Source organism: Mytilus galloprovincialis, chromosome 10 (assembly GCF_965363235.1).
Source record: "Mytilus galloprovincialis chromosome 10, xbMytGall1.hap1.1, whole genome shotgun sequence".
NCBI classification, from domain to species: Eukaryota; Metazoa; Mollusca; class Bivalvia; order Mytilida; family Mytilidae; genus Mytilus; species Mytilus galloprovincialis.
Window position 1 is genome coordinate 67,194,415 of NC_134847.1, and position 21,910 is coordinate 67,216,324.

Genomic DNA, 21,910 nt, shown 5'->3' on the forward strand with positions numbered 1-21,910 from the left:
CATCTTTTGTTTTACATTGTTTACCGGTTAAAGGTCGTATTCATTTAAAGAGCTACTGTATATATTAGCACTTCAACGCAAAGCTAGATGCATGATAAATGTTAGTTTACGCAGTATTATTTTTCTCACGAAACCAATTTTTATTTGATCTTTCTCAAGTAAAACCAAACTTTGAGTTTTCTATCCTGAATGACAAAATCTCGGAAAAGTTTGGTAAAGAACTAATTACAATTTGTGTTGCATTCTAATGCAATAATACATCATTACGCATTTGTTCTCGTTGTTTTCTACTGTATTGAAGATAATTTTAATAAAACGGAAACTTAAGTGAGTATGGTCTAGTAATGATCCAGATAATTGCAGTATTTTTATAATAGACCAAGAGGACAAAGATATCTTTTAAGATTTATGTTTTGAGTTCTAGTTCTGTTAATATACTGTATGAGTTTTTTGCCGATTCCCGCCGTACCCTTTCCTTTGAGGAAAGAAACCGCCCTTTCCAGACGGCCATGGTGACGTCGTTGAAATACCGTGAAATTACGGGAAACAATACACGACGGTTACGTTTGTTATTACCTCCCCTGAAACTGTTGGATATGCCCTTAAGCACGAATATGAAGAGAATTGAATCCGAAATTTCAATATGTTGTGCAAAAATATTAAAAAATCATATTTGCCTAGTAGAATAAGAGAAAATTTTCGTGTTCCATTTTTTTTTTATATTTAAAAACACTAAATCAACAACAAATAACGTTTCAATGATATTACATGTTGGCACTTCAGTAATAAATGATGATATATTCGGGGAACAAATTTTTACAAACACTAAATTTGCCTATCAACTACTCTTGCGAATATCAAATCCCATATATAGTACTGTTATGCATTATTTTAAAATCTGTAAAATTAAGTCCCAAATGATTTATTGATCATTGAAAATTGGTTGATTTAATAACTATAATTTAAATCTATTTTATTAGGAACATATCCTTGGTACAACGGGATGATATCTACAATGAAGGCGTGCACAGTTGGATTATCATCAAATTGCAGCACTAGTTGGAACGTTACTGTGAAGAACTGTGGCTATTACAATGTGGCCAAATTACCTCCCTTATATATGTGTGCAAAATATTGCATGGGTAAGAATTTAAAACATTTGTTATCTGATTGTCCCGTCATACGAGTATATAACACATAATCCGCCTAGAGAATAGTGTAACATTCTAAGATAGTTAGAAACTCCACCGTTAGAGTTTCTTAATCATTTATCGATCATTTCTTTATTCATTTAAAGTCAATTCCGGATTTTTTGTCAGGACTTATAACAGGATCTATAAGTTGAGTCAAATGTAAGATGTGAAACAAGTACCATTTTATAATGTTTGATTATTTTTGAATTAGTTGAGATATCCACTGTATAAACCACCATATTTTATAGGTTCTAGTGATACGATCTACAGCACGTTAAATGTAAAGAAGGTGTTTTCATAATGGAACAAAACACACAGGAAGATTGGATGATCAATATGGTCAATTCTATTTTTTCCCAATGATAATGATATCAATTGACATAACCCAACGCATAGTTGATAGAAATATCTAAAAATAGATTATTGGGGTTCGTTTTGAAGACTAAATAATTATAAGTCTATAATCATTTATGCTATTATTCATTCAGAATCAAAGAATAGTTCCGGTTGGAATTCTAACACGTCACAATGGTATTCTGGGATGCATACTACTCCGCCATTCAATAATTCCGGCTGGAATTCCAATTCTTCACAATGGTATTCTGGGATGCATACATCTCCGTCATTCAATAATTCCGGTTGGAATTCTAACTCGTCACAATGGTATTCTGGGATGCATACATCTCCGTCATACTGGAATGACCCGTGTTACAGTTATAGTATCATAGCAAATGATTACGACAGAGCAGTAGATTACATCTTGATGGACGGCGAAACAGAATACTGTGATAATATAACACTGGGATGGTATGGATACATGGGATATGAGAATGTACCCACAAAACCTCCAAAACCTGGGCAGTGTGGATCATCATCTCCTATATGGTTTGAAGGTAATAATTCAGATAATCATATTATTGTAGAACACACTTTTTATCAAAGTTGTAGTATTTCAATGTTTAACAAGTTGGAAAGTGTTTTAACTTGTGTAAAATTGAGGTTTTATCCTTCATTTCATTTGTTGAGTTATATTGCCATTTTAAAAAAACTGAAATTTTCTTCCACGATTGATGATCAGAAATATTTGAAACAAGGACCCATCAATGCTTACAGGCTTACAATTTTGGTTCAAAAACGTATTTTCGAAACATTAGACTCGTAAATGTCTATGAAATCATTACAGTTGGAATTCTAAATTAAGCACGAATATGAAGAGAATTGAATCCGAAATTTCAATATGTTGTGCAAAAATATTAAAAAATCATATTTGCCTAGTAGAATAAGAGAAAATTTTCGTGTTCCATTTTTTTTTTTATATTTAAAAACACTAAATCAACAACAAATTAACGTTTCAATGATATTACATGTTGGCACTTCAGTAATAAATGATGATATATTCGGGGAACAAATTTTTTCAAACACTAAATTTGCCTTTCAACTACTCTTGCGAATATCAAATCCCATATATAGTACTGTTATGCATTATTTTAAAATCTGTAAAATTAAGTCCCAAATGATTTATTGATCATTGAAAATTGGTTGATTTAATAACTATAATTTAAATCTATATTATCAGGAACATATCCTTGGTACAACGGGATGATATCTACAATGAAGGCGTGCACAGTTGGATTATCATCAAATTGCAGCACTAGTTGGAACGTTACTGTGAAGAACTGTGGCTATTACAATGTGGCCAAATTACCTCCCTTATATATGTGTGCAAAATATTGCATGGGTAAGAATTTAAAACATTTGTTATCAGATTGTCCCGTCATACGAGTATATAACACATAATCCGCCTAGAGAATAGTGTAACATTCTAAGATAGTTAGAAACTCCACCGTTAGAGTTTCTGAATCATTTATCGATCATTTCTTTATTCATTTAGTGTCAATTCCGGATTTTTTGTCAGGACTTATAACAGGAGCTATAAGTTGAGTCAAATGTAAGATGTGAAACAAGTACCATTTTATAATGTTTGATTATTTTTGAATTAGTTGAGATATCCACTGTATAAACCACCATTTTTATAGGTTCTAGTGATACGATCTACAGCACGTTAAATGTACAGAAGGTGTTTTCATAATGGAACAAAACACACAGGAAGATTGGGTGATCAATATGGTCAATTCTTTTTTTTTCCCAATGATAATGTTATCAATTGACATAACCCAACGCATAGTTGATAGAAATATCTAAAAATAGATTATTGGGGTTCGTTTTGAAGACTAAATAATTATAAGTCTATAATCATGTATGCTATTCTTCATTCAGAATCAAAGAATAGTTCCGGTTGGAATTCTAACACGTCACAATGGTATTCTGGAATGCATACTACTCCGCCATTCAATAATTCCGGCTGGAATTCCAATTCTTCACAATGGTATTCTGGGATGCATACATCTCCGTCATTCAATAATTCCGGCTGGAATTCTAACTCGTCACAATGGTATTCTGGGCTGCATACATCTCCGTCATTCAATAATTCCGGCTGGAATTCTAACTCGTCACAATGGTATTCTGGAATGCATACAACCCCACCATTCAATAATTCCTACAGCGGACCGTCTTCTCCGTCATATTGGGATGACCCTTGTTACAGCTATAGTGTCATACCAAATGATTATGACAGAGCAGTAGATTATACACTAAAGAGTGGCGAAATAGAAATTTGTGACAATGTTACATTGGGATGGTACGGATACTTGGGACATGAGAATGTACCTACACATCCTCCAAAACCTGGGCAGTGTGGATCATCATCTCCTATATGGTTTGAAGGTAATAATTCAGATAATAATGTTTTTGTATAACACATTTTATATCAAAGTTACAGTATTTTAACGTTTAAATAGTAAGAAAGTTTTCCAAATTAATGTAAAATTGAGGTTTTATCCTTTTATCCTTCATTTCTGCTGTTGATTTTATAATGGACGAAAAGAGAGATTGTGTAATACCAAGATGATCTACCCATCTTTTTTTGTGGTCTGTCAAAACTTACAAATGCTGTCCTTGTTGTTTTGCTACGTACATTTTAGTCGTTTTTAATGCAGCTTTTAATAAACTGATTTTTTCTGCCAATTGCACGGTTGGTGATCAGAATAATTGAAACAAGGACGCAGCAATGCTAACAGTCTTAAATTTTGGTACAAAAAACGCACTATCTAAACATAAGACGCTTTAGTGTCTCTAAAATCATTACAGTTAGAAATCAAAATATAACAGAAATATGAAGAGAATACAAATCCAATAATTCCAATACGTTGTGTCAAAAATTGAAATCATATCTGCTGAGGATAAGAGAAACAATTTCGTGTTTTTTTGTTTTTTTTTAACATTTAAAAACACTAAATTAACAACAAATGAACATATCAATGATATCACACGACAACACATGAATGGTTAGCTGGTGATATATTCGGGGAACAACTTTTTACAAACAACACGTTTGCCTATCAACTACTCTTGCGAATGGAATTCCCATATTTAGTACTGTTATGCATTATTACTCTTTAAGATTGATTTCCAAATGATTAACCATCGAAAAAGATTGATTTTATAACTATTTTTTTATAACTATTCTTTTATCAGGAACATATCCTTGGTACGACGGGATGACGTCTACAATGAATGCATGCATAGTTGGATTATCATCAAATTGCAGCACCAGTTGGAACGTAACTGTAAAGAACTGTGGCTTTTATAATGTGGCAAAATTACCATCCTTACATATGTGTGCAAAATATTGCATGGGTGAGTATTCAAAACATTTTTGACTGAAAATCAAGTCATACAGTGTGATGTTTATCACCACAACTAAGACACAAATGCAACTTTAACAACTTGCATCGAATAACTTTTTCCGATTGTATATTAGAGCTTACCTCCCTTTTGTTTTGAACTTATTTCATCTTTGCGATTTTTAATAGTTTAGGAAATTATATTATGGTTTGATAAAACCAATAAACTTATAGAAAGGCGTTTTTGTTGTAACGACATCTTTATTGAGGTTTACAATGTAACAATTTTTACTTATAACAATTTCAACAATTTGTAATATAATTTACATACAAGAATATCTTTTTTAGATCATCCATAAGTGTTGCTTGGAAACATATGTACAACTGTTTTGCCATAACTCATATATGTTCCATTTAACACAGTAGCCAACAAAAAAGAACAAAAAACCCCAACTGAATATAGAATAGTAATTAGAATCAAGGATACCTTTTAGCATGCAATCGCAACTGATATAACAATTAACAGCAAAATAAGCATGACCATATATAACTGGTACGCATAATGATAACATTTTCATTTGTTTTTGTTCAGATACAAGGAATAATTCTGACATGTACCCCTCCACCACACAAGGGCATAACTCAAACTGGATGAATACAACTTCCTCTTCATTCAATGGTTCCTGCGATTCAATGTACGTTAATATGATAGAAAGTACCGATGATAGAACAATCAACAGTACATTAGAAGATAGTAGTATGGAGAGCTGTGATAATATTACAGAAGGATGGTATCAATATGAAGGATTTGAGAAGATACCGACACAATCACCTCTACCTGGCCAATGTAGCTCTTCATCGCCAATATGGCTACAAGGTGAAATTTAGAACATTTAGTACAAAATCTCAGCAAATTCAGTAGTTATAATAGTTTTAATCAAGACTTTAACCTAATGATGTTCGTTACTCTGTTTCATAAAAAAACAAGCTTTTGAAAGGATTATAAATTAATATTGCTACAACTATACAAAAAAAGATTAAACGAAGACTCGTGAACTGGTTTTCTGTTTTTAGATAAAAACCATTAAAAAGGTGTCAAGTAACGACTATCTCTAGATTTTTTATACATTGATTATTACGATTTTTTCTTTCAAAGGCTATGACAAAATAACAGCATCTTTAATTTAACAACGTTACAATTCATGATAAGTGCGAGTCATTTCAGAGACGAATCTAAACGAAATAGATATCAATATTTTAACTTAAAAAAGCTTTCGTTTTCCGGTCAATACAGTATTGAAATAATCGAAGTATTTGTTTCAGAAAAAATCAGGATGAAAAATACTGTAAGGAAAATGTCAATAGATGCATAAAAAGACGCACAAAACATCCCTAAACAACTAAAAGACTTTTAAAAGATGTTAGCGGCATTCAAATGGTATATAATTCAGTTGGCTGTTTTATTTTCAAATTTTTTTCTGTTTCATGTACGAGAATTTTATATTTACATCAACAGGAAATTATCCTAAATCATTTGACGGTGAAATGACAATAATGAAAGCATGTATGGTTGGAACTACCTCAAGTTGTATAAAAAGTTGGAATGTTACAGTTAAATATTGTAGTGGACACATTGTAGCTTATTTGAAACCACTAGATACTTGTGCCAGGTATTGTAAAGGTAAGCATGGTATAGGAAAAATATAAATAACTATTTAGATATAGGAAGATGTGGTATGAGTGCCAATGAGACAACTCTCCACCCAAGTAACAATTTATAAAAGTAAATCCTTATAGGTCATGGTACGGCCTTCAACACAGATCTTTGGCTAACAACAAACAGCAAGATATAAAGATAAACGGGAAAACCAACGGTCTAATCTTTATAAAAACGAAAAACGAGAAACAAGTTTACACTAAACAAGAATAACATTGCTTAACTCGTATTTTGCCATAGGTAACTCAACGAATGGACAGAAATTGACATATGTCATAATTGTCACGTACACATTGGACACATTTGCTTATAATTCTTTAATAATAAAATGAATACATAGATAAATGAAATTATGAAATAAAATCATATGCGAAAAACCTCAAATAAACACGTACACTATAAAAGTATATACATGTTAGAGACAACTTATATTACGTTAAATTTAAAACTTGAAAACAACAAAACAATGGTTACGAAAAAATCCTCACTGAAAATTCTAACCATACCTTAGTATTCATTTTTATCTAATGCCATTTTCTTTTTTAATTATTTTACGCTGTAATTATTATTTGTTTTAGAGGGCAAGGCATCCGGTGAAAAAGGATCAACGACTCCATCTTTTAATGGTAGGTTCGAATTATTTTATCTTGACTGTACATATTTCTGAAACCAAATAATGTCAAATCGATGCGGTTTCAGAAGAAAGGTTGCAATTATGATTTAATTGTATTTTTCCAAAGGCATTTGTTGATATCAATTTTCAAATCGTTAAGCAACTCCTATACACTTCTACTATAATTCTAAATATGCTATACATGCATTGAATACTTTTATGTTGTGTTTGTTTACTGCTGTTTTTCTTTCGGTGTTAATTTGTCAGTTAGTTTTCCAGTTGGAATATATTTCGGAATATTTTGCCGCTTTTTTTATCTTAAACAACTTTCCAACATAATCACAACACGTGATCATATAAAGGATTACATATATTGCAACAAAAACGTTTGCGTCCTATAAATGAATCGTTACACATTTGATTATATAAATGTAGTACTTACGTTAATCAATTTTAGGAATGGAACTAAAATCAATTATAATTCTGAACTATTCAAACTAATCATAAAGCAAAAGCAACTTCATTATTTTATTTTAGCAGGAGAAAAGATAGATCTTAATAGTTATATAGGACTCTATGTCGAGGCAGAGGTGCCATCACATGATACTAATTCTGAAGACCGACAGTTGATGTTCAAATGTAAATATTGGGAGAAAACGGATGACACATCTTTTTTGGATGACTATTCCTATGATGTAAAATGGATGATTGACGACGATGAAGTTATTGTAAAATCTGATATAAAAAAAGCAGATCTCTACACGACAGGGAGATTGAAAAGTAGTGATTGGAGCAGTAGACTAAAGAAGATAGGATTCAATGTAAGATTAGACAATTTGTATGGAACAAATCAAAAAGACTTTACATCTTTTACAGATGTCATATTTTAATAATACAATAAAAAAAAATAAAAATTGAAATACAGTATATGTTTTTACTTCACACGTTACAATTATCCCACATTAATCGCATCATGGTATGCAACTTCTCCTTTACTTACCCGGTAATGAAAAAGCAATATTTTTGTAGACATGCACATCATTGTGAAATATTCAGATAAATCAGAAGTTTCATATATAACACAACACAATGGGAAATTATAAATCGTATTACGTATGCCAGAGGTCGGTGTTCCTTCTTTTGATCATTTGATGCAGTTGTGAAAAAAGCATATCAATCGTTTCTCTGACCGGATTTTCTTTTAATGTTTGGGTTTTATTGCAAATACTACATAGGCAAATGTTCGTTTCTTTTTCGCTACAATATAAATGTTCTTTATATTTGTAGGTAAAATGTGGTGGTCGGGTACATTCATCCGATACTGGTGCTTCTTATGTGGAAAGCGACGTATTCTTCGCTGGAATGGATGTAAGTTATTGGTTACACATGTATTTGAATATTTAAAAAAAAAAGGATTTCAATAACCACAAACATAAAATTTGCTGTTACAAAATGATGGAAATTATTATAAATTAAGGCATGTATCTCCCTCATGCAAAGCTCTGATTCCTTTCACGGATTTGGCTATACTTTTTGGACCTTTTGGATTATAGCTCTTCATCTTTTATATAAGCTTTGGATTTCAAATATTTTGGCCACGAGCATCACTGAAGAGACATGTATTGTCGAAATTCGCATCTGGTGCAACAAAATTGGTACCGTTAATTTTATTACTACCACTGGGTCGATGCCTCTGCTGGTGGACTATTAGTCCCCGAGGGTATCACCAGCCCAGTAGCCAGTACTTCGGTACTGGCATGAAAATACGGATTTTTTGTGTTATTAAAATTTGCTGTTACAAAATGATGGAAATTATTATAAATTAAGGAATGTATCTCCCTCATGCAAAGCTCTGATTCCTTTCACGGATTTGGCTATACTTTTTGGACCTTTTGGATTATAGCTCTTCATCTTTTATATAAGCTTTGGATTTCAAATATTTTGGCCACGAGCATCACTGAAGAGACATGTATTGTCGAAATGCGCATCTGGTGCAACAAAATTGGTACCGTTAATTTTATTACCATTGATTATCAATACAATTAACGGTTCCAATTTTACCGCATCAGATGCGCATTCTGACAATTAATGTCTCTTCAGTGATGATTGAAACTAAAATAATTTGCAAATCCAGAAGTGATTGAAAAATTGACAATCTGATAAAAACAAAAATGTAAAATAAAATAAACAACGCTTGGTATGGAAACAATATTCGAAACGTTATGTAAGTTCTTGCACACAAATGAACGTAAACAGAATACAAGACAATATGTATCCCAAAATAGATAAACATACTGGTTTATCATTGAATTTGGAGCAAATTAAGTTGTCTTTAGATAAACCCATCACAGATACCGGGATACAATTCTATATTTATGCCAGACGCGCTTTTCGTCAACAAAAGGCTCATCAGTGACGCTCGAATCCAAAAAAAGTTAAAAAGACCAAATAAAGTAGATGACGGTTATCATCTTTACGTTATTAAGTTGATCACACGTTGCCTGGTTTGGGTTAGTTGTGCTGAAAGCTCTTGTCTCTTTGCAATCACTTTATATATCTGCCTATTCATCATTTTAATTCTTGATCCTTTCTGATTTCTCTTTTTGTACGTAAAGGTGTGGCCCAAAAGTATGTCAATATCTAGTGGACAGTCAGCAGAAATTAATGTCTGGTCAACAGTTCCAGTGGCTTGTATTGGTGGAAGTAGCAATGCATGTGATGTTACAATAGAAATGGTTGATTTTAATGAACAATTTACATCCGGGGCTCCAGTTTACTGTAATTCATCAGTTACAGACCTTACAAAACCTTCATTATGTGGGTTGGTGTTAGACGGTTGGAAGACGAATACAGAATGGCAAAAGTTAAGTGTTAGTTTACCAGCCAATAGTGCCCAAGATCAAGAATACCAGGCAAAACTGTTACTTCGTGTAAGCAGTGCATCATATGACTCAGTCTGGACTAATTATCTTCTACCAGAGATAAGCGTGAGTACATCCATAACGTTAACACATCTGTAAAAAGTAAAATCATAAAAATACTGAACGGTAAGTCCCTAATCAAATAACAAAATCAAAAGCTCAAACACATCAAACGAATTAATAACAACTATCATATTCCTTACTTGGTACTGGCACTTCCTTATGAAGAAAATGGTGGATTAAACCTTGTTTTATATCTAGCTTAACCTCCTACTTGTACGGCAGACACATCTAATTACCCTATATTGACAACGATGTGTGAACAAAACAAACAGACATACTAGGTTAAAATGTCAAAAATAGGGGTACAACATTCAAATTGTGTTATAATCTGTATCACTATAAGAAGAAACAAATATGTAAAGAGAAGCAAAAAAAGCATAAAGAAAAAGCAAAATGAAAGACAAGAATACAAAAATATACAATAGCACAATGACATAATGCATATGACAGGATGTATAAGTACTGAGCCACGTCATGTGTATCAAGGAAACGCAAAAAGTCTTTCATGCATGTTACTGCATTTCTGTTTAAATAATTCATCTCATGGTTCATTATTAAAAATAATGCATGATTTTAATATTAAATGATAAATATAACTTTGTTTTTAAATCGATAAATTGATACATGTTGCATTTGATCACTGTATTTAAAAAAATGAAATACCAAGATAAAAACAAATTTTACCACCTTACCATTTTTTTTACGCTCTCTTTGCAATGAATGTACAATATCTTGCTGTTTATTGCCACAGATTAGTGTAGTAAATGAGAATGTAACAGATGATTATTGGATGTGGTATGGGTCCTGTTTTACTGGATCAGATCCGTGGTTTTCTACATTTGATTGGCAGTAAGTATAAAGAAAAGCAACATTAGTATACCACTGTTCACAAGTCATTAATCAATAGTATATCTTAAGGGATTAATGTTTTTTTTGGTTTTTTTTTAATTTTCAGTATTTCCAGTTAGTTTCTTTAATTTTTACAATAAATGAATAAGTCAAGTATAAATTATACATTCAACGTATTTAATAAATAAGAATAATTAGATTTAAAACTAGACTAATATACAGATTCATGTATACACTTTTTTCACAGCAAGTCCATGTTTTTCTTTTTTAGATGGTATGGTTTCCATGATGAAGGTGAATTTACCCTATATCGGCATAAGACAAAGCCCATTGAAGTAAGTCAACTAAACAGTTATATGTGTATTGACCTCTTACATCAAATTTGATTGCACGAACGCGTTTTATCCTGTTAACCGATATTTTAAAAAGATTCCAAGACCATAGAATTTTTTATTTCGTTTCAAATGTTATCATTGTAAAACAAAGTTGCATGTAGTTTTTAAATACAGGTACAAGATTGTTTTCATGTGTTTTAGTTTGAGTGTTGCTGGTGAAGGTAAATCCAGATAACAGCTGTAACCGCAAAATAATAAAAAAGAATTAAATTCTAATTTTTATCTGAATTTGAAATATAAGAATAAGGATTTACAATTTCCACAAATTTGATTTTTTGTTACAGATATATTACTGTTCGTTTACATAATAAGAATGACTCATATTTTGGGTCCATCTTTATGTGTTCTTTTCTCTCACGATTAACAGATTAAACAATAAACGTGAAAAATTTGTTTCTACGATGACCTTAAGAAATATAGAACTTTTTACTACTATTTGAAACACTGGGTTTGCGCTGGCGGTCGCCATTTTCGCAATTTTCGAAAAAAATAATAATTGTGGCGATTAAAATTCGTCAATTGCGAAAGAATTTGAGGAAATAAATATATTATATAACGATATATTTTCATCCATCTTGTTTTTTCCCGGGTTTCTCGGACTTTTTTCTTGTTCTTTCCTTTATAGTTTTGGGTAAAAGTTTTTCAACAGTGTTTATTATCAAAAAAGCCTCTGCAATTTTGTTTAAATTGATCATAAATAAACAACCCGAGGAGTTATCTCCAAATGAATGATGAGTTTTTGCCTTTATTGTTCAAATAAACATGCTTTTTTTTTTTTTAGATAAATACCATACAAAGACGACGTGAAAGCCATCACACATGGACAGAGCATTGTGCAATAGCTGTTCGTGCAGCGTCGGATGTTTTCATCATCTACGGTTGTGGAAATCCTCCAAAATGGGTCGTGCGCAGACTAGGATGCTCTATTGGTAATGAATATTTGGAGGTATACAGCAGTTGGGGATCGTATGAGGTACATATTTCTAGATAAGATTTACTATATGAAATTTTTTTTAGATATACTAGTGAACAAATTTAGGACTGAGATGGTCTTATAGATCTGATCAGCTCTTAAAAATTGAATTATAAGTCCTTTTCAGTATTTTGATCAATAGGCCGATGCAGTAAATTCATTAATGTTCAGACAACCTGATTGCAGTCAACTAAGATCGATTCAGATTGTTCAGTAGTTGTTATTTTCACGTTTACATTAACTGAATTGTCTGAAAAGGCAATGAAAAGGTTTGAATCGATTATATGAAAATTGTTTGAAGAGAACTGATTTAACTGCAGTTGATTATTATGTATATATACTAAGTAACTAAAACACACTTATTTTATATTTCTACAAAAACCGGAAACACATTATGTAAATGTAATACACACCAGAGGACAATGCCTATATCTCATTATCAAAATAAAAACATTTATTTTATCTCTCATTTATACAGAGTTTACATTTGAACAAGATCGTTTTCAACAGATTTATTTGGGTTAATATTTATGAATAGAAAATTCTAGGTTATTTTGATGAAATTGTTCAGGTACCATAATATGTCTTTTTTTTTTTTAATTCTTATAGAATTATGGAGAATTGATTATCAATAATGTTTGACACGTGAAGTGTTTTCAAAAAATAATTTACGTACTGTAGAAACAGATTTTCACTCAAAATGAACATATCAAAATTGGTAAAAGCCTTTAACTCATCATTTTGTTTTAAACAAGCTTTGGATTTTTGGCCTCGAGCTTCAATGAAGCGACATTTATTGTCAAAATGCTGATATGAAAAAAAAAAATCAAAACGTGGATGTTATATAAGGTACATTAGGGTCAACATAATGTCATCAATAAGAGATCTTAGTTTTTACATTAGTCAAAATCTACATTGGCCAAGGTGAAGAAGAGAATTTGAAAATCTCGGTTGCGTTCAATATCGTAGCGGCTACATAGGGCTACGTAGCTTTGTGACTATTGATAGTTATCAAAGGTACCAGGATTATAATTTAGTACGCCAGACGCGCGTTTCGTCTACATAAGACTCATCTGTGACGCTCAAATCAAAATATTTATAAAGCCAAACAAGTACAAAGTTGAAGAACATTGAGGATCCAAAATTCCAAAAATTGAACGTGTAGCTAGCCTAGCTGCTTCATAGATATTGATAGAAGCTACGTAGCCTCTACGATATTGAATACGACCCTATTATCACAGGAATGACGTCATCAACATAACACATAGAGAAAGTTTAGACAGAACGCTCTTCATAAGCATGATACAATTTTTAATGACATTAGTTTGCCTCTGCAGATAATAAAATCACAATGTTTTTATTCATAACAGATTGTACTTCCAACTGGAACTCGGGTTCATGTATGGATTTCTGGAAACAAAATGCTGAATGTTTATATTACCTTATCTCGAGCTGACCTTCACGAAACTGAAGGACTTTGTGGAACATGGAATGGAAATTATGACGATGAATTTATTGGACGTGATGGTAACAATTATCAAGAACCAACCGACTTTGCAAGAACATGGAGGTAATATTAATTAGGCAGAATTTTATCGTTGATCAACCGTTGAAATTAACTTATCACCCTAAATGTTATAAGCGATGAAAAAATTGATAAGCTTGTGATGTGCAGTAGGATTGTGTTTGGAAAATTACGTTATCAGTTTGTTTTTTAACAAGCAGTAATTCATTTTGATATGAATATATACTTTATAAATGCTTTGTCAGTTTATTTATCGAGTTTAAATGACCCTATAGTTTGTATCGACTCTCCTTAACAACAAGACCTGCCAATTCTTCTGGACTTTTGTGTAATTCCTGTTTCTTATTCTTTAGTACTATGCCGTGTTTTGTAGATTGTTTTAAGTATTTCAAGATTTTTGGTATTTTGCAACAGTTTTGTCGGTCTCTCATCGAAAAATGTTTCTTCGTTACTTTTTTTCTCCTTAAATCATTTTCTTAGTGTTTTAAACTGATTATGTCATGACCAGTTTATATAAGCGCAATTATAAAATGAAAAAAATAATATTGTATAAAGCTGTTATGGAGAATTCTAATATTTTACAGAAAATGCAAAAAATTGTGAAATCTTCCTATGATATCACATTTGCTTAATTAAGAATACTTAATTTCTTAGATTCGCTTATAAACGTCGTATTTCATACCCTTTGTTGATTGAATGCTTTCTGATAAACAGATCGGTAGTCCTGAAGTGGAAAACATTTGTAAAAAAATTAGAATCAGAAACGCCACAAAAACTTAAAGGGACCACTCACCCTAATGATGTTGAAACCTTAACGTTAACAGTGACATGTGGAAGAAATTAAATCTAAATATTTTGATTTAACAGAAGCTTGATAATTTTACCAATTCAAAATTTATAGCTGTTTAAATAGTTTAAAACATATTTAAGTAATTTATAGATAAAAGAAGATATGCTATGAGTGCCAATGACGCAACTATCCATCCAAGTAACAATTTGTAAAAGTAAACCATTAAAGGTTAAAGAACGGTCTTCAACACGGAGTCTTGGCTCACGCCGAATAGCAAGCTATAAAGGGCTACACAAAAGACAAATGTAAAACCCTTTAAACAGATAAAACCAACGGTCTTATCTATATATAAAATAAGAGAAACGAAAAAACATCTATGAACCGCACCAACAAACGACAACTACTGAACATCAGGTTCCTGTCTAGAATGCTTGTAGTTAGATATTGCGCTTTTATTCAAAAAGAGTAATTTTGAAAGTTATCATTTGACTGGTTTAATGTTAAGTTTCAAGAGCACAGATCATTTATCCTTTGTGATATTTAAATGTTTATAAAATAAAGATTCGACATATGAATATGAACACTAACGCGAATAATATTTGATTTAGAGAAATTTAATCCAAAAAGCGAAAATATTCCTTTTGACTCTTACTTGCCGATTTTTGTTTAAAATTAGGGGAAAAAAATGTTTTTATTTTTTTGATTGAAACATCTTTTTGCAGTGTTCCAGAAACTGAGAGCCTGTTTATCAGTAAAACTCGAACAGAAAAGATGGTTCAGTCGTTCATGTATTGTTCATGTCTCGGCCAGACACTTGGAGAATTATCATCAGAAGTGGATTGTTCTTGGAAAGAAAGCCAGCCGGTCTGTCCGCCATTGGATATGAATAAAAAATCTTGTTCAGTGAGATCAAAGCGTTCTACCGACGACGAAGGTGACGAAGAGTCATTTGATATATCTTCAGATGAGATAGCATACATTGAACGTCCAGAAGTTGTAAGCTTTCTTCATCCTAATTGTAGAATAGAATTTCTATGTTTTTTAATTCAATAACAATACTCAAATGACAATTGTATACAGCTTTTAGAAAAATATTTTATCTTTATGCAAACTTACAGTAAAGGTTCTTCGGCGACATTTTGGTCTTTTTACTAATGGTAAAACTGAGACTGCGTTTGGAACACATGCTTGAACAAAATACGTTTTTCTAATCGTGATTTTTTGTTGATAATGTAAGTCATACTTCCAGAATTGGGATTGACAATCAATTTTAATGAATAATTTCCCGAGCCGGAAAGCGAGAAAAATTCCGTCCCAAGGCTGGTATTTCTCGCAAAATACCCCTCTATAACATGATATATCTGTTTAATTACACCGATGTGGTTGAAACTCTTTTTACAGGTGAAGTTAAATCTTTTTTCTACTTGTAAAGTGTAATTCATTAACATGTTTATGCATATACGTTTGTGAATAATTAAGTGGATTTTACCGCGGGCATTATACATTACCCTCGCGAGCGTATTCCCGCCAAAAAATTTCAGATATGACGTTACATAAACAAAGCGAGCTGACGCGTATTTCCGCTCGCTTTGTTTATGTAACGTCATATCTGAAATTTTTTGGTGGGAATACGCTCGCGAGGGTAAAAAAGCAATATCCAAAATAGCAAATACCATGGTATTTGAGGCATATTCACCGGTACCGGCAGTGATGAAAAACTTGCAAATTCTTTTGAAATGAGGAAAACATGTTAGAATAAAATGCGCAAAACACACTGGCTACCAACAAATCAAAATCTTGCATTCTTATATAAGGTGTAATTATGTAACAAATGACAATAGATATCTTATCTTTATTAGAGCATGGATTGGAAAAATGGTTGGAATGCATCTAGTGCAGAAGATGCATGTAATAATAATTTTAAACAGTCTGTATTATTTGATGCCTGTTCATCACTGTCAAATGTCAATACTACTGCTGCTATTACAAATTGCATTCAGAACATTCAGGTACGTAGAATATATGCATTACACATATCTTTAATAAATAATATGTTTATCAGTGTCGACAAATTGAAGATAAAGTATCATGAGATTATTAAAATACAAGCATCTGAAATTTATTAGAGTGCGCATCATTTAAACACATTGTTTAGACATAAAGAGTTACAAGTTATAATAACTTATTCTGACGAATGTTGTACCTTAGGATTCAAGTACACTAATAACTCAATAATCTCATCGTTACATAAATATCTACACAGTTCGCTGTTATAACATAAATTCCATCTTTATATAAAGATTAACATTATCTGAAAGTTTTATTGTGTAATATTTTAGGCGAACAACATTACGCTGTTGAAAACAAGAAACTTTAAGTAGATAATCGGCACGAAACTGAAAAAAACTGACATATGTCGGTACGAGTGTATGACAGATTTAAAGTGGTATCAAATGCATGTATCAAGACAGCTAGAAAACATTTGGTGTCCATTCGTTTAATGTTTATGAGCCTTTGATTTTGCCATTTGAATAGGGACTTTCCGTTTTGGATTTTTCTCTGAGTTCAGTATTTTTGTGATTTTACTTTTTATTATACTGTATTAAGGACTACAGGATAATTGAGTGTTTCAGTGATATTTTCGGATATATCTACCATCACATACTATAAATAAATATCATTAATCGTAACACACATTTAACAGCAATTTTCGAAAATTTATCCATTTTAAGAGCAAATTTTCTTTGTGTCTGAAAATGTACTGTACTTGTATTTGGTATTTGTTTTACAGTACATGCGACATTGATAACGCAGTATAAGTTTGGTTTATTGTTGACATTCGTACGGTTGACTTCTATGTCATTTGGTCTCTGGTTGAGGGTTGTCTCATTTGGCTATCATACCACATCTTCTTTTTCATGATACCAACATGACGAATATTTTTTCTCTTGCAAAAATAGGAAGTTATTGTAAAGCAAATAGTAGCGAGTACATCATTCGCTATTACCTTAGTAGGCATTTCAATATTGAAACGTTGAAACGTTTATAAGTATTATATATGAATAAAACTTGTACAAATTGTTTCAATTCATCTTTAATGAATAATATCGTAGCAGTTTAGAAACAAAAAAAGTACTTCGTTTTTGCTTCATTGGTCTTTACTTTTGAAAATGAGCCCATAGAATAGACAAATTGTCAATACAAAGTCATAAAATTGACAACATTCCTAAAAAATGCAATGACAACCACTATAGAAATTCGAGAGAACTATTACGTTATTGCAAATGTTCAAAAAAGAGGGGCGATGGATACAAGAGGAACAGTCACACTCATAGATCGAAAGTAAACTCACAATGTCATTGCCTAATATGAAAAAGACAAACAGACAAATAATAGTACACATGACACAACATAGAAAACTAAATACTAAGATGTGTGATGAATTAGTAATAATAGATCTAAATTTTTAAAAGCTTTCTGGAACAGACGAATACATGGACGATTCGTTTGAATTGTTAAAAACAGAATGTGCGAACGAAGTCAGAACAAATAATACCTTATGGAAGGATGATGACAAAAGTGTAGCTAAACTTATTGATGACAATGTCTGTCCTTTTGACTGCAAATATAAGGGAAAGAAACATGGAGAGTGTGTAAAAAGTAGGTTATAAGCTTTCACTTTCACAGTATCTTAAAAGGAAGATAGGATTTTTTTGTCAATAATGATAAAAAAAACATTGTAGATATAATGAAATTATATTTAATCGTAAACGTTACATCAATTATATATAATAGAATTAAAGTTCCTGAATTGAAACTATAAAAAATGAATAATCCATGACTAAAAACTACTGGTCATCATATCTGCCCTCCCCTCCCATGCAATAGCCAAAACACTAAAACATAAATTCCAGTAACATTAGTACTAGGCAGGCAAATTTTGTCACTTTCGGTAATACAGTTTTCTACACACAAAACTGTTGTCAATAGAGGGAGACTTTATTTATTTTTTTGTGACATAAGGTTACTTACTCTCTCATAAACAAATATTCAATATCTCTTCACAACTTTACTCATCAATTCACCCTTTCTTTTATCCATATTTACATTTGAAAAAAATATTCGTATTTTTGACACATAACCTGGCCTTGAAGGTATAAAACTATGCCCAGTGCTTGGAGCACAAAATCATGCTCGAAACATAAAATCCAGCAATTTGATTGGTTGATTTTTGAGTCTGAGTACAAAAATCATGTTCGAAAGTTTTATGACCGTGAGGCCTGATCTTCAACATTTCAAAGTTCCTCTTTCTGTTATAAATAATGTTTAATATATAACTCCTGAAATTTACAGCTTCATTTCTTTTTGTTTGTGTTTTGTTTGTATTATCATTTGTATTCAATTGATCTAAACGTTATGTTTTTGACCTTAATGGCATTTCAATATAAAAACAAAATTTACATTGCTACATTGCAACTAAAGTTATCCTTCGTAGTCTTATTTCACAAAATAATATGAATTAAAATGATAAAGGCAGTGTTACAAATCATTTATGATATAGTTTAAAAATTAAACATACACTATGTGATTTTCATACAATAAATGAAATAAAACTATCAACGTGTAATTCATACGTTGTTCATATGTTTTTTATGCTGTTTTCCTCTTCAGAAATCTGTAACTGTTATACGGGCTTTGCGGGTAAAGATTGTAGAGTAAACATGACTGCAAGTCCCGATGTAGTAAAAAGAATCTCTGATGAATCGTTTTGTGATAAATCTATTAGCTCATGTGGACATATCTCGATTTATGGTGAAAACTTTTATGAATCAGCTAATCTACTCTGCCGTATTGAAACTGCAAATGTAAGTATAAGTATATGATTTTTTAGATGAATGAAATGTTTATAAATCTTTTAAAAATAGAAAGTCAGAACAATAATAACAAAACCATTGTGTTATGTATAAAGGCGTCCAAACTTAGTTTGATCGAAGTTTTTTTAAGCATAACTATATTTCGAATTACTGTTATTTTTTTTTATTTTTTCCTTGTTTTGATTATAAGTTATCGCCGTTCATATCCGTAAATATGGATATTTTAACACCCTGAAGTACCAAAGTACACCATTAGGCGTAGCCGAAGGGTGTATTGGGTACTGAAGGGTGTTAAAATATCCATATCTACGGATATGAACGTAGATAACGAATTTATCCCCGGTCTTAGTCCGAATCGGACGAGTTTTATGGAAATTCGGGTACAAAGTGTAACGTGAAAACAACTTTTTTTTCATTATCTAAATTTTTTTTATTGAAATTAGGAAATTTTACATAGTTTCTACGGGGTGTAGGGTACTACCTTTGGTAGAACCCTACAGGTAGTCAAATATAAGACTTTTTTAATATGGAGACAGAGAAACTGGATTGAGTCAAATTTGGCGCTCAATGTTGTGAGAGTTACGTCATAGATGGTGTGACGTCAACGTGGGCCATTTGCATAGCTAGGTCAGTAGTCCCATTCCTTGAAAATGTGGCAGTCAAGTGATGCATTTAATGGAATGAGTGTAAATGATCGGCATAATAGGACAAAATCGTTAATGAATTAAATATCTAATTACAAACATTATGGATAATCTACAGAATTTGATATTTCACAAGGAGCAATCATGGAACTAAGGAAAACTTGCGTAAAGTTTCCCGGGAATATGGGTTAGCAACACCCAGGGGCTATGGGTTTTGTAACGACGTTCGTTAACCTATCAACATCCTAGATATATACTAAGCCGGGGATAAAAATTATTTAGATACATTTTTGGGGTAAAACACTTTTTTAAAATAAATATCTATCATTGAATTAAAAAAAAAATATATACAAAAAAGGGAATCGTTAATAGATCTTTCTTCTAACAACATTCTTTTACTTCCTGTAAAATTTCAAGCTGTTGCTATATTATTTGTCTCAATTTTACAAACATGAAGTGTCAAATAAAATTGAGAATAGAAATGGGGAATTGTCAAAAAAGAACTCGACCAAAGGACTGCGGGCTTCAGCTTTTCTTTAAACAAAATGTGTTCTAGTTCAGTGAAAATCGACATCACACTAAAGTAAAAAATATACAAATAAAGTACGATTAAAAAACACACAAGACTACTAAAAACAACAAGAGTCTTCTGCCTTGTCACAGGCGCAAAAATGCGGCGGGGTAAAACATGTGTGTACTTAATATTGTATCAGAATATTTTTGTCAATATTGTTAGAAATAACTAAATAATTGTATTTAACAGAATGTGAATAATGAGTTGGTTTCCACTGGAACATCATTTACTACCGCTGGTATACTGGAGGATGCTGGGGAAGTTAAATGCCCATTGACAACCGGATCTAGACGTCGCAAGAAAAGATCAACAGAATCCTCAACCGTGACATTCCAGCTTGTCTCTGTGACAAACGATGGCGTGACATACAGTGATACTGTTGCAACTGCATCATATGATTCGGCGTGTTATACATGCACAACAAATGGATCAAATGTCGTTTGTCAACTAAGGGTAATAATATTTTTTATCTGATCAACTGTTAAATAAATGCCTTTTTCGAAATTTGCAACTTACAACAATAAAATTGAGAATGGAAATGAGGAATGTGTCAAAGAGACAACAAACCGACCATAGAGAAGACAACAGCAGAAGGTCACCAACAGGTCTTCAATGCAGCGAGAAATTCCCGCACCCGGAGGCGTCCTTCAGCTGGCCCCTAAACAAATATATATATACTAGTTCAGTGATAATGAACGCCATACTAAACTCCAAATTGTACACAAGAAACTAAAATTAAAAATAATACAAGTCTATCAAAGGCCAGAGGCTCCTGACTTGGAGAGGCGCAACAATGCGGCGGGGTTAAACATGCTTATGAGATATCAACCCCCCTATACCTCTAGCCAATGCAGAAAAGTAAACGCATAACAATATGCACATTAAAATTCAGTTCAAGAGAAGTCCGAGTCTGATGTCAGAAGATGTAACCAAAGAAAATAAACAAAATGACAATAATACATAAATAACATCAGACTACTAGCAGTTAACTGACATGCCAGCTCCAGACTTCAACTAAACTGATTGAAAGATTATG

At 31.9% G+C, this 21,910-nt stretch overlaps 1 protein-coding gene across 2 annotated transcripts in view; it reads left to right on the forward strand.

The window, feature by feature from the left end:
- Positions 1-21,910, forward strand: part of LOC143048182 (uncharacterized) — a 42,478-nt gene that overhangs the window by 17,575 nt on the left and 2,993 nt on the right. Inside the window, exons 9-28 of one of the 2 annotated variants that reach the window (XM_076221705.1) lie at positions 981-1,142; positions 1,682-2,086; positions 2,770-2,931; positions 3,471-3,977; positions 4,788-4,949; positions 5,529-5,813; positions 6,453-6,617; positions 7,232-7,279; positions 7,804-8,087; positions 8,554-8,634; positions 9,882-10,253; positions 11,002-11,099; positions 11,371-11,434; positions 12,276-12,467; positions 13,838-14,037; positions 15,505-15,778; positions 16,642-16,791; positions 18,256-18,442; positions 19,454-19,647; positions 21,064-21,327. In XM_076221705.1, the coding sequence (XP_076077820.1) occupies positions 981-1,142; positions 1,682-2,086; positions 2,770-2,931; positions 3,471-3,977; positions 4,788-4,949; positions 5,529-5,813; positions 6,453-6,617; positions 7,232-7,279; positions 7,804-8,087; positions 8,554-8,634; positions 9,882-10,253; positions 11,002-11,099; positions 11,371-11,434; positions 12,276-12,467; positions 13,838-14,037; positions 15,505-15,778; positions 16,642-16,791; positions 18,256-18,442; positions 19,454-19,647; positions 21,064-21,327 (4,256 nt within the window). The remainder of the gene's footprint in view (positions 1-980; positions 1,143-1,681; positions 2,087-2,769; positions 2,932-3,470; positions 3,978-4,787; positions 4,950-5,528; positions 5,814-6,452; positions 6,618-7,231; positions 7,280-7,803; positions 8,088-8,553; positions 8,635-9,881; positions 10,254-11,001; positions 11,100-11,370; positions 11,435-12,275; positions 12,468-13,837; positions 14,038-15,504; positions 15,779-16,641; positions 16,792-18,255; positions 18,443-19,453; positions 19,648-21,063; positions 21,328-21,910) is intronic. The other variant, XM_076221706.1, reaches the window with a different exon arrangement.